This window comes from Schistocerca cancellata, chromosome 2, assembly GCF_023864275.1.
Source record: "Schistocerca cancellata isolate TAMUIC-IGC-003103 chromosome 2, iqSchCanc2.1, whole genome shotgun sequence".
In the NCBI taxonomy this organism is placed as follows: domain Eukaryota; kingdom Metazoa; phylum Arthropoda; class Insecta; order Orthoptera; family Acrididae; genus Schistocerca; species Schistocerca cancellata.
Genome location: NC_064627.1, coordinates 289,658,271 through 289,684,823, shown reverse-complemented (window position 1 = coordinate 289,684,823; position 26,553 = coordinate 289,658,271). Strand labels below are relative to the sequence as shown.

At 42.5% G+C, this 26,553-nt stretch overlaps 1 protein-coding gene across 1 annotated transcript in view; it reads left to right on the top strand.

The window, feature by feature from the left end:
• The window catches only part of LOC126153440 (glutamate receptor ionotropic, kainate glr-3-like), a 117,462-nt gene extending 106,018 nt beyond the window's left edge, over positions 1 to 11,444 (top strand). The window contains exon 7 of the mRNA XM_049916072.1: positions 11,213 to 11,444. Coding sequence (XP_049772029.1) covers positions 11,213 to 11,444 — 232 coding nt within the window. The remainder of the gene's footprint in view (positions 1 to 11,212) is intronic.
• Positions 11,445 to 26,553: the final 15,109 nt, after the last annotated feature.

Below are 26,553 nucleotides of genomic sequence, written 5' to 3'. Positions count from 1 at the left end.
AGGATTTAGAGAAAGTCCAGGGGCGCAAAATTACGAATACTTCGACTTCAAACATTACTACATACCTCTGATGACACGAGATGAGGGTGCAACAGCATTCAGGGATCGGTCGGCGATGAAATATTGGGTGCACGTCCGCCAGGATTTACAGAAAGTCCAGGGGCGCAAAATTACGAATACTTCGACTTCAAACACTTTCTCTCAATTCAAAATTTTCCGGCTTACAAAGAGGACCACAATCCATTACGTCCCAAGTCATGGATTGCTCAGTATGATAGGGGACTACCCGTGTCTCTGCCACTAGTATGCAAATTGGAATTTGTCTATTGTGGATACCTGGTAGGTGGAATAGCAGTGCACATGTGTAGCGTTGCAGAAAACTGCCGCAGCTACAGCGAGTTCAGAGGGGCTGTCCTAAATAATTACTGGTCACAGGACACCCAAGAAAGGATTATGTTAGGAAAGCATTACGAAGCATCACGGTGCCGCAGTCAGGTCAAGTTTTTCGAGACTCCTCTCAACAAGAACCTTTACCTGGACCAACCATATAGTTATAAGGAGATAATGCGACATTGCTACATGAGACTGCCATTGAGGTACCAGGACCTGCTCATTGGCAAATTAAATGTTATATAGCGTTATTCAAAAGCACTCTACGTGAGTTACACTTCGTCAAGGAAGCACAAAACGCGAGGGACCGAATGAATTATAATGAACGACATTCGCAAGTTACATAAGAGGAGATAATGACAGACAACGTACAAATACAAACAGGACAACAAGGAACCAGTATCAAGACTAAAGATTTAATAATGAGCCTCAGTGGAATGATAGAAGCAGACAGGGGCTGTATGGCGGTAATTTTCGAGAAAACAGAAATAGCAACACGAGGGAAATCCAAAATGCTAATCACTCCATGCAGCCGTTCGGGAACTCAGGAATAATGGAGGAATTGGTAAGCGAAGTCCAGAACATGACGACCAGAACAACATAGTGCAAATCAGACCACATAACCTCTCAAACAGAAACCGCAGCAGAAGCCCATGCAGGAATTGACAGCTGACTGTTGCGACCTCATTATATTCTCTTAGTGTGTTGTTCTCTATTTGTTTGCATTTACTCTTGTTGGATGATTCGTTTTTATAATTAACAGATAAGACCTTCTTCTGTGACGTTTTATCAATGACTTTGGTGTTCATAGTTTTCTGTCCAGCATTTTCACTTTGATTATTTAGCGCAAATTTGTAATGCACTAATATCTTCTCATTTTCACAAATAGAAATTTATTTCGTAGATAGGTATATGCCAATTTCTTCGCTGAAACATCTCAGGTTTATGACAAAACTGGTTGGTTCAACACTTGAACATTGCTGTATTAGTAGTGCTGTGGTATCAGACTCCAAATGTGGTGTATTGGCACTAAATGTAGTGGCGACTTTTGCCACTGAATGTATCAGGATGTCCAAATGTAGCGGTAAGACACCAAATGTAGTGGATTGGTGCCAGGGGGCGCCATATTAAAACTCCATGAGAACTTTCCAAATGATTTATTTGCTCCCACTACAGTGCCCGTTCACCTCAGTCTGTGTCACAGGCCCCGCAATGCTGAGGCAGCACCCCAGCGGCCTGTGCAACGCAACGCTGTGTTGTGCTGGACTTGTACACCAGCGGAGTGAGTTGTCGTCTGGATGCCGCGGTTGACTCGGCAGTCTGCGTCCCTGCCGACTCAGCGCCGCTCGGTGTGAGCTGCAGGCGGCCAGCTGCCTCCTTATCCTCGCTGGCGTGGCTGAGATCACGGCGACCAACAAGCGCCCACTGTCCGGCGTCCGTATCTGTGGCCCTCGCCTCTTAGGTCTCCAGCGTGTGTCAGGAGCCGAGACGACTGCCCGTGGTAGCGAGTTAAAGAGTGGCCCACCAATGGCTGGCTGTGGACCCCCGTCGGCCTCAGAGGGTCGAACCAACGACCCACCGTGGACTGGGATACTAGTGTCCCATCTGTTGGTGTGTATAGCCCGGCGGTGTGACACGCGCCACCGTCCAGGAGAGCTGCCACAATTGAATGCCCCGTGTTGACTTCAGAGGGTCGAACCAGTGACCCGCCATGGGCTGGAATGCTGGCACCCAATCTGCTCCATGTGTAGTGGTGGTGCGACACGCCACTCCATCCAGGAGAACTGTCACACATCAATGACTCTCGTTAGAAAAGAACACCTATTTGTACTCAGCTCTGCGTCTATGTTTTATCAAGCATGCCAGTTCGCATCACATATGTGTAACACTTAGGTTGGCCAGTGGCCCTCTTCTGCCTGTGATTTGCGCCATGGAAACTGCTGTGTGCGCTCTCTCCAGTAGTTCTACACCCCTGTGGCCTCTATTTGGCTTCGCAACTGCTGGTATGCGTAACTTACTGCAATCCAGCCTGCACCTGGCTGTAACTTGTGCTCCGAATATCGCACAAAACTAAATTTCCCTATGCTAAACGGTGGTGCCGCTACAGTGGCTTGTCATGCTTCATCAAATGTATGTGTTGGAACAACGTGAAAATTAAGTTTTTTGGTTCAGAAATAACTGCACATGTCTTGGAGAAGCATTTCTTCTCAGAATTCATCTGCAATGAATGGTTTGGTTTCTTCCATTGATGTTGTGTGCACTGCCGGTGGGCTATATGCACGGTCTGTTCCACCGTTATGAATGAGAAAGCGATAGAGGTGCCACAGAAGTTGAGTTGTGATCCGATAGTGGATCTTGGAGTGATTTGGATCATTCCACCGATAACAATGTGGGTATCTTGCGAGATGGATATGGCTTGTCCACGCCAGAGGGCTGTTGACATTCGAATATGGATATTTTTCTCTCTGTGGTTCGATTAGGGTTATCACCAGAGGAGCGATGTGTTCTAGAAGGTGGTTTCCATGTGTGGTTACATTTATGAGTAATCGCCTACGATGCGATATTTTACGCTGGTGGTACTCTTTCGTTGTGGTTATCGCTTATGGATTATCGCCAGTAGTGCCATGACGTTTGCCTTGCAGAAATTAGAGCGCGGATCGCCAGCGCCAGAGGTGCGTCATCGGCAGAGTTTGATATTACATGGAGTGAGCAGGAGGGTGAGTCACGGTAGCACATTTTTAGAAGGATAGGAAGGAAATGGATAATGGTACCAGATGTAAATGGAAGATACAAATCATCCTTCTGCACTAAAAATTATTAAAAGAAGACCAGCTTTTTTATGTCATTGCAACAGCTGTTAATAATGATATCTGAACGTCGATTTTTGAGAGTTATTGGTCGGTTTCAGAGAGAAAGGTGAGTTTATACCGATGTCTGATGTATGCTGAGAGCACAGAGAGGAGTGTGCAGATGGCGGCGGGCAGTATTCGATCCAGGTTCTGCGCCAGATACTCACATCGACGTCACCATCCAATAAGTTGGCGGCAGGAGTAGTATCAAAGTCCAGACAGAGTAAAGTAGAAAGGTTTCAAGGTAGCTAAACTCGATAAGGGGCAGAATAATAAGAAGTAATCGTTGCATGGTGTGAGAGTACTTGAAGTATGAATGTGCTTGCTGCGCCGGTTTAGCACATTTGGGTGCATGAGTCGTGCTGGGAAACTAACGTAACACTGACATACACAATAGCAACAAGGCTTCACAAGAAGAAAATGATTAGTTTATGTCTTTTAGATCAGTGATTAATTATCGACGATTAGTACATTATTTAAATGAAAGAAAGGAGTAAGGCACTTTTTCATTAATAATATTGTAAAGTTTAATGAAAATCAATTCATATTTTTATAATGTTTTCTATGTATGTGTTTATTTAAACATTCATTATAAAAACACAACACTAAAACATGTGCTAAGGATTGTACAGAGGACTAGGGTGTTCCAAATGATGAGTGAGTAGCACACCATGGCTGAATGTGGCTCGGCACAGGATACGCGCCCATATCGCAATGCAGCTGGTGGAGCTGCCTGGTGATGTAGCGAGGCCTTGGGTCTGGCTGCCAGCGTGATGTCACAGAAGGATCGACATCCCTGGCTGAGAGACAGCTGAGATGACGTCACCACATGGCCACATCAGCAGCTGTCAGCTACAGGCGACTCGTCACCCAAACCTGAGGCGACAGGGCAGGTAGCCAGCAGACATGATGACCCTGTGGCAACTCAAGGGCGACAGAGGTGTGGATGGAATCCTGCTAGCCCCTTTCACTTATGTCATTGGAAGCATCTGAAGGGGTGCCTTGCCTGCAGCTAGTGGGTAAGGAAGGCTCGTCCCTGAGGTCACACGATCACCTTGGGTCACTGCTGTTTGACGCAAAAGTTTCGATGGACCTGACATGAATGTAACACCGCTGGCAACCAGAAATGAGGGACTGAAGAGCACTGGACAGAGCGACTGATGTATCCAGACACTTGCCCAACATTGACAACTGCTTCTGGAGGACTGTCTTCAACAGGAGCAACCGTTTGTCATCTGATGCCCCATCTTCGGTCTGTCAATAGTCTAGATGCCTACCTCTTGCTGGCATAGACTGCAGACACTCTGGCCCCCAGCACCTCTGCCAACACTGATGATGTTAAATGCATTACACCTGACACATCCGCTACATCTGCCAGATCCAAACTATTACACAACTCTTGAGTGTAGTGCTGTGTTTATTTGTCTGTCTAATGTTAAAGTTAATTTTTGGACTCCCTAAAGACTCTTGAGAAGGGAGCAGTAGGGGGATCAAAATATATTTGTGTTTTTTAATTCTTATTTTTGTGTGCCTTGTTATATTTATTTTATTAGTTTCAAGTTAATATTTCAAGGGACAACATCATTTTTAAATGTCTACTGAGAAGAAAGGGTACTCTCGTCGAAATTCTAAGCTTGACAAAAGGTCAAACACAACAATTACACTAATAATCAAACCACACTTTGAAACTGACTCATGAATTTATTTTGTGTTGGTCATTTTTGTAAAATCTCACTCTGTTACACATGTTACTTAAATTTTGTTTATCTTCCGTTAACACCATTTACTCTGTTGTACTAAAAGAACTAGATTTACTGAGAGCTCGTATAGAATTTTCCATGTTATTGTCTCTATGGAAGACTGAATCAGAGTAAATGATTGGACAGGGGTAACAAAATCTCTTAGGCAGAGAATGCTCAATGCTCAATGATATTCAAATAACTTACGGGTTTGTTCGACAGGAGCACACCATGCCATTCTCAAGACAACCTCCTGAAGAAAAGTTCTTTGTCACAGGAGACTATCAAGAGTCTTAATTCTTACTGTGCAGTACCACCTAGATTACATGGCCTCCCTAAGGTCCATAAAGAGGCTGTCCCGTTGAGGCCTATCGTTTCTAATATTGGTGCTCCAACATATCGTGTAGCTAAACATGCTAGTTTGTTGAGACCACTAGTAGGTAGGTGTGAACACCACATTAAGAACTCTGCAGATTTCTTACATAGATTGCAGGGATTGCGTTTGAATGACTCTGATATTTTAGTCAGTTTTGATGTGGTTTCTCTTTTCACTCACATTCCTCTCGCTGATTCGTTGCAGCTAATTGAAGTTAAGTTTGGTGTCGAGTTAACAAATTTGTTTCGACATTTGCTGACTTCCACTTATTTTTTATTCAATGGTCAGTACGACGTACAGACTGATGGAGTTGCAATGGGAAGCCCATTGTCACCTATTGTGGCCAATTTGTTTATGGAGGACTTTGAGGAAGGTGCATTGGAGTCAGCGATCTTGAAACCTGCGTGTTTTTTCAGATATGTAGACTATACTTTTGTTGTTTGGCCTCATTGTAGTGAAAATTTAAACCGGTTTTTGGAATACCTGAATTCAATCCACCCGAATATTCAGTCCACTATGGAGGTGGAAAAGAAATAAAAAGGCATTTGTGCCTTGAGAATGGTAGGGTGTGTTCCTGTCGAAATATCGGCGGCGGTGGACGACGTCACCCGGCAGCAAACCCGTAAGTTATTTGAACATTCAATTCGCCAGGAAAAGTTAAGGTCGCTCAATGACATTGTATTGTGGTTAGGGAAACCAATCACCTCAGCCTTGGTGTGAATGGGTCAGTTAAATGTCTGCATACCATTTCAACCGTTCAGTCATTGTATCTACTGTCAGGGGTGTATATCAAAGACCTGAGGGTTCACAGACAATTCTGACATTCAGAAAATCACAAAAGTTTTGCAGGCGTGCAGAGTGGTGTGTATATCACCCCTGGCTGAATGATGTCGAGACAGGGTATGGATTTTTTTGGTTCTTGATTGACACAGCTGTCATGCTCCCGCATGTCATTCACAAAGAGCCAGTTAGAGTGTCATGATTTATTCTGCTCCATGTCACACTAACCTCTTTATTGAAGAGTAATACACCCTATGCAGACACCAGCCGCTCGGAGTGGCCGCGCGGTTAGAGGCGTCGTGTCACTGATTGCACGGCCCCTCCCGCCGGAGGTTCGAGTCCTCCATCGGGCATGGGTACCTGTGTTGTTCTTAACATAAGTTAGTTTAAGTAGTGTGTAAGTCTAGGGACCGATGACCTCAGCAGTTTGGTCCCTTAGGAATTCACACACATTTGAACATTTTTTTCCCCATGCAGAAGTTATTGGATAATAGGGAGGTAGTGACAGGTGGTTTGCCATTCTCTCACTTTAACAACACTGTTAGTCAGATTCGTATTCATATTATATGTCATGATGTCGGTGTTCCCGATTACTACATTTGGTACGTGCTGTTTGTGACTTTTTGCATGAGGAAGTTGTGGGCAGAATCTTCATATAATTGCATGTGTAGCCTGAAGAGAAAGTCTACCTGAGGGGCCATAGTGAAGCTGACAGAGGACAGGGAGAAAGATGGATTGCGGGTCGTAAATGCTGAGTCCAGAAATCTGGCTATGCGAGTGATTCTGGGAAGCAGCAGTCTGTGGATTGTACCTGCAGAGGGACTTTGGACCATGGCACTCCCCTCCTTTCACTTAGTGTTGGAGCAGAAGGGCGCCAACTCGCAAAACTGGCGGCAGTCCTTTATGAAGGTGACCAGTTGATGGAAAGTGGGTGGAGGGAGCCCTTTAAGAGAGACTGCTGTAATCTTAGCTTTTGTGAGAATGGTATGCTGGACATAAAACTCCAAGCATTCTCGTGCTAGAAGCTGTGACGATATGGACAGAGCAGCTGGTGCACATGTTTTGTGGGTGCAAGGCTGTCACTCCCCCGATGTTAGGAAGCCGCCAGCTTCTTCCAGCGAGTGGCAAAACATATATTGCATGGACACGACCGTCTGGGAAGCTTGACAGCCTTCTTTCAGATATTGGAAATGTGTGGCCTGGAAAGGTTGGATGTCTCCATAAAAACAGGGACAGTGGCACCATCTAGATAGACATTTTTTGCACAAACATGGCCATGATCACCATGAGAAGGACTCCTCTCTAATCTAAAATCATCTTTTTTCACACAAGTAAGATTTTGAGTCACTGATTGTCTCAGGATATGCAGAGCAGAGGCTTGCTACTCCAGCGTGGAAACCCCGATGCTGTGTCTAGATTGGCTACGAGACCACGTAACAGTCAAGGAGATTCAATGAGGAGAGGATAGTTCGATTGGTTTGTAGAACGTGGAGGCGGTTTCGTTTTTGCTAATTTGGCTCCCGTACTGACGCTTGGTGGAAACTGATTCTTTGCCTTCTTCGTCTTATCAGAATATCAGTTCTTATAACGATCCTTCAGTTGTTTACTTCCGTTCACATTCTAGTGCACATCTTTTTGCTCTTTAACCTTCAAGCCGTGACGTGCAAAGAAACAGCGATCTGCCACAGTAGGTGGAGTGGTTTGTTCGCCATCGCGTCCTGCCGATGTCAGGAACTGACGTGACTTTACATTTCATCTGCACCTACATAAAACGAGAGAGGGCACAGTGGGACTTACTTCTCAACTACCTAAACTACGCTTTCACGTCTCACTAACATGTTTCGTCGCCTAAGTGGATAAAAGTGGAACTTTTTACTCCTAAGAATCCCATTTTACACAACACGATACTGTGGCTTATGAGAAGATGTGGAATATTCATACATAAATACTTACATAATCACAGTTTTATAATATGTATGGATAGATATATTTATACATGTGAAAAATATATAGCCTATGTCCATTAAGCTCGAATAAGTTGTATATAGATGAATAACCCATCATGCTCCATAATCAACAATAAAGATGTCCTCTCCATTCACTAACCTGCTAATGATTCCTTGGTACGTTTGTCTCATGCAGCATTTTCACTTTAATTGTACTGTTTGTAAAAGACTAGAACGGTACACTATGAACATTCCGTGTTGCAGGTTGCGTATCTAACGGCTTGTGCGGGCGGCAGAAATCTAATTTGCAATATTTCATATACTTATTGGCTGAATTTAGAGAAAATTATAACGCTATCATTAAAAGACATAACCTCTCGTTAAGGATTCAAAACAATACACTGAGATGACAAAAGGCATGGGATAATATTGCGTCGGATCTTTTCCCCGGCGTGTTGGAGCAATTCGACATGGCAGGGATTCAACAAGTCGTTGGTAGTCCCTTGCAGAAATATTGAGCCATGCTGCCTCTACAGCCGCCCATAATTACGAAACTGTTGCAAGTTTGTGCACGAAATGACGTCTCGATTATGTCCCATAAATGTTTGATAGGATTCATGTCGGTCGATCTGGGTGGCCGAATCATTCGCTCGAATTGTCCAGCTAGTTCTTCAAACCAACAGCGAACAATTTTGGCGCAGTGACAACACATTGTTGTTTGTTGAAACATGACGTCCATGAATGGCTGTAAATAGTCTCCAAGTAGCCGAAAGTAACCATTTCCAATCAATGATCGGCTCAGTTGCACTAGAGGACCCGGTCCATATCATGTAAACGCAGCCCACGCCATTATGGAGCCACCACGAGGTTTGCACAGTGCTTTGTTAACAACTTGGGTCCATGGCTTCGTGGAGTCTACGACACACTCAGTCCCTATCATCAACTCTAAATCGAGACTCATCTGACCAGCCCACCGTTTACCAGTCGTCTGGGGTCCAATCAATATGGACACGAGCCCAGGAGAGGAGCTGCAGGCGACGATGTGCTGCTAGCAAAGGCACTGGTATCGGTCGTCTGCTGTCGCAGCTCATTAATGCCACATTACGCCGCACGTCCCACATTGAATCTGCAGTTTTTTCACGCAGCGCTGCTTGTCTGTTAGCACTGACAACTTTACGCAAACGCCACTGCTCTCGGTCGTTAAGTGAAGGCCACTGGCCATTGCGTTGCCCACGTTGAGAGGTAATTCCTGAAGTTTGGTATTCTTGGCACACTCTTGCGACTGTGAAAGTCGGAATACTGAATTCCTAAATGGTTTCCAAAGCAGAATATCTCATGCATCTAGCTCCAATTACCATTCCGCAGTCAGATTCTATTATGGTCGTGCGGCTGTAACCATTGCACATTACACAGCTGAGTGCAAATGACAGCTCCGTTTTTATTTATTTATTGTTATTTTAACACCTTACAAAAGATAGGCCGGCAGCGGCCTATCCACGCCGCTCTTCGACCACAGAATAACAGATAAAAAACGCGGAGACAGAAAAACAGACATACGTGCATGGTAAAAACAGGAGACATACATAAGAAACGAAAAGAAGGCATTAGCTGGTGGTTCAAGTAATTTCAGCACTGCACACAAATGTAGACAAACAGTTTTACATGCGAACGAAGGGCACTGACGAAGTAACATCGACGCACTTAGACGAAGAGAACACTGTGGCATATGGGTGATGACACACTATTGCACAAAGGAAGGAGGGGATTGCCACAGGGAATAGGGGAGGGTAGGAGAGAGGTGTGGAGGATGCCAGTGGGGGAGAAGAAGGGAGGGGTAGAGGAGTGGGTATCGTGAGGTGTGGAAGCCTGTGGGAGAGCAGAGGGAGAGATGAAGGGGAAGGGAGGAGGGGGTGAAGGGAAAGAGGAGCCATATGAGGAAAAGCTTAGGAGGAGGAAGGAGAGGATCAAATCTGGTAGGAGGGGTAGGTGGAGGGGATGACGGCATCATCTGGGAGGGGGAATTGGATGAACCCATCTTGGGCAAGGGTGTGGAGAATGTGAAGATGGAGGACAGGTGGGAGTCAAGAGTACAGGTGTGGCAGTGGGTTGGGGTGGGAGAGGATGGGAGAGACAAGCGGGTGAGAGGGATCAAGCTTGTGGGAGGTGTAAAGGAGCTATATACATTCGAGGAAAAGGAGGAGGTGCGGGAAAGGTTGTAAAGGATCCACATGGGGGATGGGAGACAGATGCGATAGGTGAGGCAGAGCACATGGCGTTCAAGATTTGAAGGGACTTATAGAAGGTGGGAGGGGCGGATATCCATGCAGGGTGGGCATAACAAAGGATGGGGCACACGAGGAACTTATAAGTGTGGAGGATTGTGGAGGAGTCCAGACCCCATGTTCGGCCAGAGACAGCTCCGCCAGTCTACTGCACTTTTATACCTTGTGTAAGCGCTACTACTACCATCTGTATATGTGCATATCGCTATCTCCTGACTTTTGTCAATTCAGTTTCTCACCAGCCTTTGGTTTTGTATGAGAACTTTGCCTTTCAAGTTGGCTACTGCAGTTACAAATTTGGTAACTGTGGAGGACACAAAACTATTGGCAGTGATTTCGATTTCGCACATTAATTAACTGTAGAGGCATATTTTCAATTTAATAAACATAAAATATTATTCTTGTCCTTTAAGCTTGTCAATAAATTCCAAGCCCAAATTTCTTCTTTTCCTTTACTCTGCACAATACCACACTGAAAAGGAAGTAGCTTACCAGGCAACATAATCATAATTCAGAAGCATTATAGCACCTACATGGGGAGAATATCAACTGCAGAAGTTGAATTCTGGCAGCAAAATCCTTGTTTCTTATATTCATATTTGGAACGCTTTCATGATCAATCAGAGGCTTACTGGTAAGTATGTTTACGGAAAACCGCATTTGGGATCCTATGAAAACATACTTGTAACTATTGCTAAGGTACATGAAATACTTTGGGCTTATTGACAGTTTTTTTTTCATACAGACTGGGCCGTTTAGTTTCAAGTGTTTAAGAGTATCGAATTGTATTCTCCAGAGGCGGCTGCTGTTCTTTTGCTCATGTGAAGTAATGCTGTGTGATGGTTCGCAGCCTGCTGCAGATGCGGAGTGAAGGGCTGATTCACCGCATCTATTGGAAATACTGGATGCTGCGCGATGGTCAGGAGATGCGGGAGTCTCTCAAGCCGGTGACCATCCAGAGCGTGATTCCTGCACTCGCCGTCTTGGTAGCCACGGCGCTGCTGTCACTGTGTTTGCTGCTGCTCGAGAGGAAAACCTACAAGAGGCTGGTTCTGAGGGACGCAGCCACAAGCACAGACTAGAAACGTGCACGTGTTCCACTACTCAGTGAAGCTGTTGCCACAATCTAACAACATACACAGCCATGATACACATTGCTGTGAAAACTCTTACTGTCTGACTGTTGCAGGGACTAGTGCCCCAAGAAGCAAAAAAACCAGATGTCTCTTAAACTTCCGTGGTTAGTGGGACGCATGTATCCGAAGGAGTAATACACAATTTTGAACACTGGGACGTCAGTATTCCATATCTGTCTAGCGCTACCCCCTAGATGCATTCGGTATGCGGAGAAAAGCACTGAAGACCATTGTGGGGGGTGGGGTAGCGGTGTGATACAGTATATAAAAGGGTGTGAGCGATCAAATGTGGTGGCGTGTGCTTCTAGTTGGCACTGTACGACCGTTTCACAAAAATCACATCAGATCACTGCCATGTCTGTTCCAACAACCTCTGAAGTAACTAATTGTGTTTTCCTTTATACGATAGACATTGTACTGTAACATCAGTAGACTTATCAGTAATTCTGCTTGTTCGTAAATAATTTGTATTGAGTGTGACACGTATGCTCCAGAAAATTTCATGGTATGTAGAAAATATTAGTGAATGATATGTTAAAGGTACTTCGAAACTGACAATTTCTGTGCAATATTTCATGTTACTTTTTTCCATAATTGTCATCCTGATGAAATTACTCTAGAAATAAACAAATTAACTTTGAAAATCCTAGCTTCGTATGAAAACATAGATCTAATCAAGTCTTTGCGACATGGGGCGCATCCCACCGCATTTCCAAATTGGTCAGCTTGAAACGTTGTGACAGTATTATTGAACATGACAAATGACCTTATATTTTTCAAATAGATACATGCAGTGATTGATATTTTACAGTGCACATCAATACGCCATACCAGTATCTCTGACGAGTAAACATCAGAACAGAAAATTTTGAGATGTGGTACGATAGAATTTCTGCTGCGGTTGAAGAGATGTAAAACAAACGTTGTATCCACACTTTTAAAATGCCTAGAATAGCGTTAAAATAACGTTTTAGGAAGTCTAAATTAAACACCCCTAGAAATTTACAGTCTCGGAACATCTGTGTTTTCTTAAAATAAAAAAAGTTCAAATCAGGATTTGGGTATATGTAAAATAAATTCTAACTATGAAAGCGTTAATGTCATTGCTACGAAACAGTTATATTTATGCATCGCAAGTGCTATTGAACTAATAAGAGACACGTACGATTGTGAAACAAATGTAAACGGAGTGAAAACTCAAGAATGAAATAACATGAACTACGACGTCTTCGTGAAGAAATACTTTCGAAACTCGTATGTTTGGTAATTGCAGCCCAACCCCCACCCCTCCACCCCAACGTTCTACAGAAACATTATGTCCAGTGCATAATTTGCCGCTCAAGACGAAATCTTGTTAGGATATGTTAAGAATGACCTAGTACTCTGAAAACCAAGAGTGCAGCACATACCATGTCAATGAAGGAGGGATGTGAGGAGCTCAAATGTAAGGATCAACCAGCTAAGTCCAGTTGTGGCGGGGCACTGCGTCTCCAATGAACATAGCAGGAATTATAATGGCACCACATTATTAAACATTCCAACACAAATTTGGAGCTGTGTTTTCAAAGGATCTGTAGAGATTTGGCTACATGAGGAGCTGATAAATAAATACACAAGTTTCCAGCTAAGTAAGGCTTGGGACAGCTTTAAGCCTATTCAAAGCACGAAGACAGGCTGTGGGAAGATCCATTCACACGACGCCGACTGAAGAGCTTACACCCAAACCCAGATGTCAGACACCCAGATCTGTACCAAATGTTGCACGTCTATAGTGTATCAACCAAAACTGCTATTCAGTTCGTAGTACTTGCTGTCGTCGAGCAGAACGGGCATAAACATTAATTAAAAGTAACACCAAAACTACCAGAGCACAACCAAAGCGTATCTATGAGCTTATAAATGTGTATGGGTTCCGTGGTTGAGTGCATGCGATCATCCTACGAAGAGTTTCGGATTCGAATCTCGCTGATGATAACTTCTTTTTTTAAATTGTGAAATATGTCAATAGAATATCAACTAGGCTCAAAACATAAATACATCAAAGTAATAATCTGATGAAAAATATTTATAAGCTAAGAAATATGTAAATAACAATTATAGTGTGTAAGAAAACTGTTAAGAACAATGTTTTGTAAAATTAATTTAATCCCTTTGCATAACGATGGTGACAGTGAAGTATCCGCACCAAGCTCTTTGTTGGGGGAGAGCCCGAGCATTGACACATAGGGAGTGCGGCGAGAAGCGCGCAGCATTGTTGATAGAACACTCTTGAGTGTGCCTTCGTGCAGTGAAGTTGTGTGTAGAGACAGAGCGGTGTGCCTGTTCGCCGCCAGCTATATATTACTTGAAGAATACTGTAATTATATAATTGGTAATTATTTATGAATGACTAAAAATCGACGTCATGAAGACATCAGAGGTATTTAAGTGCTAACTGCATATTGTAAGTTCGTTGTTACATTTTTAATGTTTTATATAAACGATCCCCAAACTAAATTTTTATAAATTCAATCACTATAAAGAGTTAAAAATTTATATTCAATCATTTTCAAACTAGATCAGTTTATCTCAGTCAGTATCGTATTATTTTTCATTGAACCCAGTAACCACAAGATTTAACTTTTGTTGAGGTTTATCATTATTTTTTATTTAATAATGACATTGAATTTTGCACCAGTAACTTCAATCAAAAAAGCAAATGAATAATAAGTACAATTTTAGCTCACATATTTGCAATCCTAGTAAATGAATGCCAACCCAAATAATTATCAACAATAGATCAGAGTGAGTATATTCAGACATGCTGTCAGATGACGTTATCCAGAGGCGACCCAGTAAAATAAAAGGTAAGGAATATATATATATATATATATATATATATATATATATATATATATATATATATATACTCCTGGAAATTGAAATAAGAACACCGTGAATTCATTGTCCCAGGAAGGGGAAACTTTATTGACACATTCCTGGGGTCAGATACATCACATGATCACACTGACAGAACCACAGGCACATAGACACAGGCAACAGAGCATGCACAATGTCGGCACTAGTACAGTGTATATCCACCTTTCGCAGCAATGCAGGCTGCTATGCTCCCATGGAGACGATCGTAGAGATGCTGGATGTAGTCCTGTGGAACGGCTTGCCATGCCATTTCCACCTGGCGCCTCAGTTGGACCAGCGTTCGTGCTGGACATGCAGACCGCGTGAGACGACGCTTCATCCAGTCCCAAACATGCTCAATGGGGGACAGATCCGGAGATCTTGCTGGCCAGGGTAGTTGACTTACACCTTCTAGAGCACGTTGGGTGGCACGGGATACATGCGGACGTGCATTGTCCTGTTGGAACAGCAAGTTCCCTTGCCGGTCTAGGAATGGTAGAACGATGGGTTCGATGACAGTTTGGATGTACCGTGCACTATTCAGTGTCCCCTCGACGATCACCAGTGGTGTACGGCCAGTGTAGGAGATCGCTCCCCACACCATGATGCCGGGTGTTGGCCCTGTGTGCCTCGGTCGTATGCAGTCCTGATTGTGGCGCTCACCTGCACGGCGCCAAACACGCATACGACCATCATTGGCACCAAGGCAGAAGCGACTCTCATCGCTGAAGACGACACGTCTCCATTCGTCCCTCCATTCACGCCTGTCGCGACACCACTGGAGGCGGGCTGCACGATGTTGGGGCGTGAGCGGAAGACGGCCTTACGGTGTGCGGGACCGTAGCCCAGCTTCATGGAGACGGTTGCGAATGGTCCTCGCCGATACCCCAGGAGCAACAGTGTCCCTAATTTGCTGGGAAGTGGCGGTGCGGTCCCCTACGACAATGCGTAGGATCCTACGGTCTTCGCGTGCATCCGTGCGTCGCTGCGGTCCGGTCCCAGGTCGACGGGCACGTGCACCTTCCGCCGACCACTGGCGACAACATCGATGTACTGTGGAGACCTCACGCCCCACGTGTTGAGCAATTCGGCGGTACGTCCACCCGGCCTCCCGCATGCCCACTATTCGCCCTCGCTCAAAGTCCGTCAACTGCACATACGGTTCACGTCCACGCTGTCGCGGCGTGCTACCAGTGTTAAAGACTGCGATGGAGCTCCGTATGCCACGGCAAACTGGCTGACACTGACGGCGGCGGTGCACAAATGCTGCGCAGCTAGCGCCATTCGACGGCCAACACCGCGGTTCCTGGTGTGTCCGCTGTGCCGTGCGTGTGATCATTGCTTGTACAGCTCTCTCGCAGTGTCCGGAGCAAGTATGGTGGGTCTGACACACCGGTGTCAATGTGTTCTTTTTTCCATTACCAGGAGTGTATATATGTTTCAGGTTCACTGCATAGACAACCAGTACTAAGGGCCATGGCGTAAGATTATGTGTTCACGTTGAAATAATCTTTTGATCAGTCACATTAATATTGTTACCAATAAAGGCACAAGGCGTACAATATTGTGTCCGCTAAAGACTATCAGATCAGACGCGTTGTCAAAAGCAAGTCCAGACAGGAAAGCTGCAAGGCACAAAACGTTCAATTCTCTTTCTTTCTTTCATTAGACGGAAAGTAAGTTAAATTATTTTATTCTAGACGGGAAGGTTATCGTCTAAACGCATTAAGTTCAATCATTATTTCTTTTGAAACTTCCTGGCAGATTAAAACTGTGTGCCCGACCGAGACTCGAACTCGGGAGCTTTGCCTTTCGCGGGCAAGTGCTCTACCATCTGAGCTTTTTATTTCTTTTATTTATTCGATAGGAAGGTTTCACTTGGCGACACCCGAACGGTACGAATACTTAGAGAATCTACTGTGAAAGTGTGCATATACTGACTGATATATTTTCTTGTTAAGCTAATATTAAGTGGCGCAACATATTTACTAATGTGTGTACATTTATTTACAGTGCATCAGCAATTCTGTTTGCCTTTTTGTTGTCTCCGGTTTGTAAAGTGATTTTTTTGTGGTACGCAATGTTAATTACCAACCATGCCGCGCAGAACCATTACTCGTACCTTGCGCAAAATACAGACCAAAATTTTTTTCAGCAGTAGTTAATAATCCTCCACGTAATGACCCCAGCAGTGAAATGTCAGAGAATCAGATGTCCGGGAGTGAAAATAATTTGCAAGCCAGTGACGAACATATGAATTTAGTCACGCCATCAGACAATGCGACAACAATAAAAAACGATATACTTTGAAATACAACAGAAGGTACACAGCTACGGAATCCGCGTAGCAGACATGACAGTCACAATAACGAACACGCCACAATGCAGTCAAACAACGTGACAGCATTTCACGACGTAACATGTACAAATACAACAGACGGTACTTAGCTACTGAATCCGCGTAGCAGACACGATAGTTACTGTGACGAGAATTCCGAAATTACGGAAGACGTGATGAAAGAATCGGATACCAATGTAGCAACAGACGGTATCTCAGCAACAAATACACAGTTACATTCAGCTGAAAATGTTCAAATGAACACAGATGCACAACTTTCAACAACAAACATAGAAACAAACACAGATCAATCCAAAACGGATCCAATGATGGCAATTTTGCTACAAATCAAACTACAAATGGACAAACAAGAAAAATAGTCACAAAAACTAGACACGCAGTCACAAGAGGCGAATCGAAAACTTGACAAACTGTCACAAGAATCAAAAGACACAAGAAAAGAAATTATATCAGAAATTAAAGCAGTCGCTAAAAAGGCTCACCGACAAAAGAGGAATTACATGACAAATTTAAGGAACTATCATAAAACAGGATGAACTTGCACGTAGTCCTACGTGAGACAATGGTAGGAAACTATGCCAAGCAAAACTCTCAGATTGACGAACGTTTCAATAATCACATACAAGATTGCTTGATACGTAACCGCAAATTGGTGCGATCACAAGTCAAAGAAAGGAAAGAATTATTACACACAATCACGAAACAGCGACTGGAAGACAAAAGAAAACTATTTGCCCACGGAAAAACGTATGAAGACAATAACATTGAAACTGTTAAAGAGAGCACTACTTAAATGCGAGAAACTCTCACTGAGATACAAATGAACACAAAAGCGGCGAAAACAAACACAGACACTGAAATACAGAATGTCAAGGACAAACTTTCAGATGGCATTCAAACAGTTACTGAGAGAAGAGGGCAGATAGAAATTGTACAAGATCCAGAAACCTTTAAAGCAGACTTAAAGGAAGTGACTAAAAGAAATCGTAAGTTACAAAAAGAACTCAAACAGAAGATCAATGAGCTCACTACGAGAATAGGTATGTTAGACACTAACAACGATACCAAATCAGATGACTCTACACCAAATGATACTGCACCAGTCTCACTTCAACAGATTCTGAAAGTCAGAGTATGCAAAGTCAGAATGTGCAACAGACAATTTCAGATTTAGAATTACGTAACAACTTGTTACACCAAAAAACTGATTCATTACAGCAAGTAATAGCTGAAACACATCAAACGGTTCCGAACAATCCGTACCAACAAAATGCACATTATCATGATATCTCACAGGTGCAATCCATACAACGTAGGTAGACTACAGAGAGTAAGGGATTTTGATCACGAACAAAGAGACACAAATCAATGCTCACAACATTGTGATAACAGTTACACATAGAGAAATGATGGTTTCTACCACAAACATTTTCTATCAATTAGGAAATTCAAAATGTTCAAGAATGACAGAACACAAATACATCCCTTAGAATGGATGCAACCATTTAACTTTGCATTCCCAACGTCATGGCCAGTACAACACAAATTGGAATTAATTAGTAGTTTCCTTGAAGGTGAACCGGCAAGGAGAATGAGACCAAGTGCAAGGCAATGTCATTCACTAGAAGCATTTCAAGAAGCATTTTGGCACCATATTGGTCAGCCACAACCCAAAGCAGTATTAAGGATCAGTTAATTAGTCTGTCAAACTTTGAGAATTCCAACATTCACACTATCACACAATTCTCTGAATACATGGTAGAGCAAAACCAGTATTTAAATGAACCGTACAGCCAAACCGCACTAATACAATTGTGCATTTCAAAACTTCCAAGATCATTGAAAGTTTCATTACTAACAGGCCAACAGAAAGACAACATTTCCGCATTTAGGGAACTATTACAACTACTAGTACTACGCCAGTCTCATTATGCGTTTGTAAACAAAAATGTTTCAAGACAAAACGCAAACAGCCAAACAAAGGTAATTTTGAACAGTCACGATTTGTGAATAACAATCGTAAGAGCCGCTTTCCCACTGAAGGGGAAATTTTTGTTTCAGATTACACACAGGGCTATAATGAAACGAAGTATAGCAACAATGCGAGTTTGAATACACAGCAGCAACGAAGCCAGCCACGTAGCACGGCAGAGATACAGAACAACCTTCCAAATAGGGCCAATTTTCACATGACTCAGCCTCCAACAAACACGCCAGCGGTGACTCATTCTACGGTGCCACAGCAAAGAAACCAATACATACAAAAACCGCAGTTCCAGAATAATGCGTGTCACACGCCATATAACAGCATTTATAATGACAGGTGTAGAGGAAACGAACAGGGATCACAACGCATATTCCACAACACAAATTTTAAACAGTATCACAGCAATTCACAACAGAATAATTATCGTATGAACGAACCTGATACTAGATTTCATCCATCACAAAACGACAACAGTCAAAGTGTTAGAACTGTAAGGATAATAGAAAACTCACAACATTCCTCGACAGGAAATGACACACCAGAACACGCATGACTAGGAACAGCCCCTGACGTGTTTCTGAACAACGACTCAAATAAGAAGGAAACAGAATGTATCATGACTGAACATGCCATTACATTCGATGATGTACGTGATACACTACTACATGAGAAGCCAGTAGTACAGAGAACCATATGCCACCCTATAGTCCACCGAAGAATACAATCACAGGTTATCCCAGCAATAATTGATTCAGGATCACCAATGTCAGTAATTAATGAAGAAACATTTAAAAGATGCAATATGAAGAATAACTATCCCGTATTCCCATTAAGTAAAACTAATGGTGCATTTCCAGGGAAAGGAACACAAGTAAAGAGAAAGACACAGTTATCACTTATTCTTGCAGGTAGAACATTTCACACTAATTGTTGGATAGTTCCACTACTGACAACAGACGTCATATTAAGAGTAAATTTCCTCGTGCAGTACGACGGAAATGTCGATTTTAAACTGTCATATCTAACACTACATAATGGAGACGACGAAATTGTACTGTTATTCCAAAATACATTATCATCGGAAGAACAAAGCATTGATAGGATTGAAATTATACCAGATTCTTCTGACAATGATTGTTATTTAAACACAGATGTAAATACGGCGATATCCCTGAGGACCATGAATATAATGTAACGGAAACAATTGCACGCAAAGTAGGGGAAAGTATGGCGAATACCAAAACAGAGCGTACAGAATTAGAGAATATTCTTGTGCAGCATAAAACAGTCTTCAATAACATTCCAGGAACTATGACAGGATTCATGTATGTATTCCAGGTAAAACCACATGAATCTTTTAAAGCAAAACATTATCCCATTCCACAAATACATAGAGATGAGGTAAAGAAGGAATTACAAGCAATGCTTAAACAAGGAATAACTGAACCAGTAGCCAACCAGTATATAAATCTTTTGCATATTGTAAAAAAGAAGGATGAGTCTCTTAGTTTAGTTCTTGATTCACGTCAAGTGAACAACATAACAGTTAGAGAAACCGACCACCCACAGACACTTGAGGAGTTATTACGGAAATTCCATGGCACTTCCATTTACACGACCCTAGACTTAAAATCCGGATTTTGGCTAATCCAGCTGCAGTCATATTGTAGAAAATACACGGCATTCCTTTGGGGGATGTTATCAGTTCTGTAAACTTCCATTTGGATTAATGATTTATTCAGCCGCATTTATAAGAGGCATGAACACAATACTCCCACAAGAACTCTAAAATAAAATCACAACATACGTAGATATTATTCTCATTGGAGAAGCTAATTGGGAACAGCATAACCATACTCTTGAACAGTTGCTGAGAATATTCCAGCAAGAAGGTGTAACAGTAAACTTCAGTAAATCAGAGTTTGGAAAAGCTGCAATAAAATTTCTGGGTCACATAATTTCAGAAAAAGGCATTGAAACAAATCCCAATAAATTGCAAGCGTTACATGACATCATTGTCTCAACAAACAAAATGGAACTTCGGACTTTCTAGGCTTAATTGACTATTTTCGTAAGTTTTACAAAGCTCTAGACATTCCCTTGTTACACCAATTAACAAGCAAAAACACAATTTGATCCTGGAATGAACAACGTAATGTAATAAAATAAAAATAGTTGTGACTCTTTTTCTTTACTGTGAGTGTAATATAATAGAGTGAATATGGGCCGTGACTTATATAAAAAAGAAACACACATTAATGCAAAGGCTCAGCATAGAAGAGAAATAACTTATGTAGGGATATTATTAACCGTGTAATATGTTGTTTAATTTAGCCGGACGCGTATAAGCTCTCAGTCAACTAGCTCAGTTCTCAGGGGTTACGGAATTGTAAATACTCATTTGTTTAACTATTAAAATACCACAGATATTCCTCAATATATGCCTAGTCGACGTCAAGTTAAAAGTCATGTGCTTATAGCACCAGAGAATACTTCAACAGTCCGTTCACTGTACAACAATGAATTCCGTAACTCAGAATCGTGGTTTTGATTCCCAATATAAGATAACAAGCGTAGCTTTTGCGAATAAAATCTTATACCAGAACTAGACTCCTGTAACCAGGCCTTCCTGCCTGGGATGTTATCTCGCAACTTTGAGAAAATCTGTAAGTGAATCTTATTAAATTATTTGCGGCGGCCGCCAGGCTCGTAGAATCTGAAACAAAGGTTTAGTTTTCTAATCGGCGGTACGTCTCGACGATGAGCTAAAAGAAAGTTCTTAATTATTTTTTAAGATAGCGCCTAACACTGAAGAATTTCTGTTAAGGTCCATGACTACTCTAGAGAAGCAAGGTTTAGGATTACAAATGATCTCAACACGGACAGAATTTTTAAGTCACAAACAACTCTGTTTTCAGTGTTGTTAATAACTTACATTGGCTGATACAGCAAGATGAACCTTCGTTGCCGGCCGAGGTGGCCCAGAGCTTCTAGGCGCTACAGTCTGGAACCGCGCGACCGCTACGGTCGCAGGGTCGAATCCTGCCTCGGGCATGGATGTTTGTGATGTCCTTAGGTTAGTTAGGTTTAAGTAGTTCTAAGTTCTAGGGGACTGGTGACCTTAGAAATTAAGTCCCATAGTGCTCAGAGCCATTTGAACCATTTGAACCTTCGTTAAACGCTCCTTACGGTTGGCGTCCAGATCATAAACAAGAGGAAGAATAGTAATGACAAAAGAGGTCAGAGTTCAAACACAGTATCTCAATTCCATGGAATAGGCAAAAATTGTAGCATAATATATTGATTTTTGTACGGTATTGATTTTTGTACGTTATGTACTTATTATTAAACTTATAATTTTGTTTAAATTACTACTATTAGTTTTATTATGTGTATTATTATTATTATTTATACTACTATTACTATTAGTTCCACACATGTGGTGCAATTGTTTCTTTAACTGCTGTTCTGAGTGTATGCTCTGTGAAACTACAAATGTGCTCAATAGGTTTGCTACCTTCCCAGAAACACAAGCGAAAGCAGACTGCCTAAGCAGTTTCGCGCATAATACAGTTAAAAAAAAATGCTGTCAGAAATATTCGAACCCTAACAACAGATGTTTGCGTTTTTATCCACCAGATACGCTTTTGTTGTGATCTGGTAGTTCTGGTGTTACTTTTAATTAGGGTTTATGCCCGTTCCGCTGAACAATAGCACATATCACGGACTGAATAGGAGTTTTGGTTGGTACTCTATTGACATACAACGTTTGGTACGGGTCTGAGTGTCCGATATCTGGAGGTCTGGATGTCAGATCGCTCCACGGCCCAGCGGTGCAGGTGCACGGGCTGAGGGCCGCAGTTTGTGTTCCCCATCACACTACCCCTTCATTTTGCCGGCGGAGCCGCTGCGTCTGCGTACAGTGGAGGCCAGTTGGACAACGGAATGGAGGAAGCGTGTAAGACGCGCTCATACACTAATATAACTTTGTAATTTATGAAATATGGCTGTTATTGATGTGAGTAATATTAGTAATAAGTAAGATATACATACCTTCAATTTAAGTCCTTTTTATAAAACGGCAAATAGCAAATTTAATTTTAAACTATTTTCTTTAAATTGTAAAACATGAAACTACCAATTATTGTAAAGCATGGCTAAGTGCACTTATAAAAAAAATACTAAATAAATAAATTGCCATCTGCTCCAGTCATCTGGAAAGAGCACACTGCAAGCGCTCAAGCTCCCCTTTTCACGCCCTCAGTGTGAAGGACGAGAAGTTAAAAGAAAGGTAAGAGAGATCAGTTAGTATAATCGCCTGAAGACGTCAACAAGTCGGTTGGCCGAAATGTCGTATCATTTGGACGACGGCAAGCGGGTGAATGGCCGGTAACGTTTCAAAAACGCCACGTTATTGCTCGTGTGTACGACGTCTTACTGCAAAATTTCATGTCTCCAGCTATTTACTACTCATTCGTTGTCTTAAAAGGAACGTTATTCTTCAATAGATCTCTGTAGAATACAAAAAAGTCACTATTAAACCGTCCTGTAAAGTGCTGTCTCACGTCCGCAGAGGTGGAGAAAAGTATGGAAATACAAAAAACATAACACATTACCATGCATAATACGGTGTAGGAATACCGATGGCATTCAAAGCAGCTTCCACTCGTCTCGGAATGGTTAAGTGAAGGTCCAGAACGATTTTCAATGGAACAGTACAACATACTTCTGGAAAAAGAGTGACAAGTTAAGATAACGATGATGGAGATGGATAGTGGTAATTTCCAAGAATGGTTGCCTATCGAAGTCGCAGGTTCCAAACGATACATATCGAACGTGCGATCGTGGTGTCGCAGTGTGCGGCATCAATGATTTGGAGTGTGATGACAATATGTGTTACAATGTGCTTTTAGTACCTACACTTAATGCTTTGAATCACACCGTTTCACTGGCCACCACTCACGGCGAACAGACGCTGATAACAGTTTTGTTTTTCTTCCATTCGTTAGCTCCAGAAGACTTATTTACTGCTTACTCATTCCATCATACTCATTAAGAGAAATCCTTTTTATATGAGAGAAAGCACTGTTCATACACACTAACGGATTCGAGTTCGTAACTTGCGGATTCATTGTAAGCCACTCTAAATGCTGTCGAAAGATATGTATTTCTATTTGCTGTTGATAACCGTTTCAGAAATTATGTCAGTTTTTGTACGAATCCGCCTGATTGTTAATTCGTCATCTAAAACGTAATGTCTCGAATATGTGACTGGCGTGAACGCGCTTTGGAATGCTATGACAATATAACGGTGACTGTGTAGACGTATGCAACTTTCAGCAGTGTTCGACGACGCCGCTGGATCCGAGCTGCGGCTGCCTCACTTTGCGGGTGTTGTGGCGGTGGCCCTACATGGAGGTCTGTCAGTGCTTTGACAGCTGACGGCTGTGTCGACTGCATGTGCGATCGCGTCATCATCGGTGTCTAGCGGATAGGAATTTCTCAGGTGTTACGTGTCAATGGGGGTGCCGCCACCTCACGCCTGCAGAAGCCGAGCAGGAGCTGTTGGCAGTTTGACATCTAACTGATGCGTCACTTATCGCTACCTCCTGTGTACTCCACTGTACAGGGGGCGGTGGACTGTGCTTGCACACGTTGATTGCATTATTTCGCGAGCGGCTCTGTAGCCCCTGGCATGCGCTATTTGGACAGTTTACGAGCACTGAGCGTTTCTACTCATCAGTGTGAAGAATTATTTAGGAGCAGTTTGCTATTGTGTACTGAAATTACGAGTTGGTTGCATGTCTGTGGGCTGTGCAACGAGGCCCAAGGCACATCAGGGTGGATCTTTTGTATCAGTGTGATAGATATACTTTATCGTTAAAAAAGTTGTTTAAAAATAAACAGAGTGCACTTCATCCTTACTCTCCCCGCAACCCAGAGCAGGCTGAGTCGTTTTCCCACCATTTTGGTTTACCTCACAAAAGGGACGACAGCATCCTCTGCTGGTGGTACTCAGTATTAGACCTCGTGGAGAACAAACGGTTTTTCGCCATCGTGGATAACTGTACTTGCGTCATCAGCTGGTGTCCTCTAGTGGCATGGATATGAACTAAGTCAGTTGGGCTGTGGACTCAGTGGCGAATACACTTGGTGGTGGCGTTGCCTTTACTTGTTTAAACAAAGGCTGGTGTATGATTTCAACAACTGACGATTAGCAAGCAGAGTATTTTAGATGGATTATTATTTTGACAATTTGCGAGCTGTTTGGCTATGTAGATGTAAATGCTTTGCTTTATTTAAGAGTGGGTCGCATGTCTGTAGGTTGTAGGTTGTGCAATGTGTTATTTTTGACGGCTTACAACTAGCAAGCGTGTGTGTAGAGCGTTATAGATGAGTTATGTTCTTATTGTGTCTGCAAGTGACTCTCCGACGGGGACAGAGAAATGGGCGTCTGTAAGAAAGATGAAGGGGTTCCGGTATTAGAGTCAAAGTTTAACAGAGCTTTGGAAGACATGAGATAAAATAAAGAAGAAGGGATAGATAACATTCCTTCCAATTTTCTGAAGTAATTGGGGAAAGCGGCAACCGAGCGAATATTCAAGCTGGTGTGTGCAATACATCAGTTTTGAGACGTACCTTCAGAAATATGGAAAAATATCATCCACATAATTCCGAAGTTAGCAAGACCCAACAAGTGCAAGAATTACAGCATGATTAGGTCAAAAGCTCGTGCATCCAAGTTGCTGACAAGAATAAAGTACAGAAGAATGGAAAAGAAAATTGAGCATTTGTTAGATGACGATCAGTTAAGCTTTGGGCAAGGCAAGGAAGCAAGACTTGTGAAAATTGAAGACACATTCATAGAATTTGTCGATCTGGAAAAAACGTTCGACGATGTAAAATGGTGCAAGACGTTTGTAACTCTGACAAAAAAAAAGAGTAAACTTTAAGGAATGACAGGTAATATATAACATACGTAAGGGCCAAGATGAAACAATAAGAATGGAAGACGAAAAACGAAATGGTCGAATAGTAAGAGCGTGACATAATCTTTCTCTCTTATTGCTTAGCCGACGCATCGAAGAAGCGATGTAGCGGACACATCGAAGAAGCAATGTAGGAATTAAAAGAAGGGTTCAAGAGTGGGCTTAAAATTTAGAGCGGAAAGATATCAATGGTAATATTTGCTGCAGACATTTCAATCCTCAGTGAATATCAAGAATAATTATTATAGGCTCTTCTCAGTGGAATGAATGACCTGACTGCATAATATCGGTTTAGAGTAAAACGAGGAAAGACGAAAGTAACGAGTAGTAGCAGAAACGGGAATAGTGAGAAAGTAAACATCAGAACTGGGACCATAAAGAACGAAATAAAGATTTCTGCTACATTGGAAGCAAAATAAAACTTAACGAGAGAAGCGAGGAGAATACAAAAAGCAAATCATCGCAGACAAAAAAATGGTTCAAATGGCTCTGAGCACTATGCGACTTAACTTCTTAGGTCATTAGTCACCTAGAACTTAGAACTAATTAAACCTAACTAACCTAAGGACGTCACACACATCCATGCCCGAGGCAGGATTCGAACCAGCGACCGTAGCAGTCGCTCGGTTCCAGACAGTAGCGCCTAGAACCGCGCGGCCACTCCGGCCGGCATCACAGACAAAGAGGGCATTCCTGACCAAGACAAATCTGCTAGTGTCATAGAAAAGACTGTTGAAAACTAAGTGAACTGATAAGGAATGAGTAAGCCCTCCAAAGAATCAGCAAAGAAAGCACTGGAATCACTGACAAGAAGACGGAACA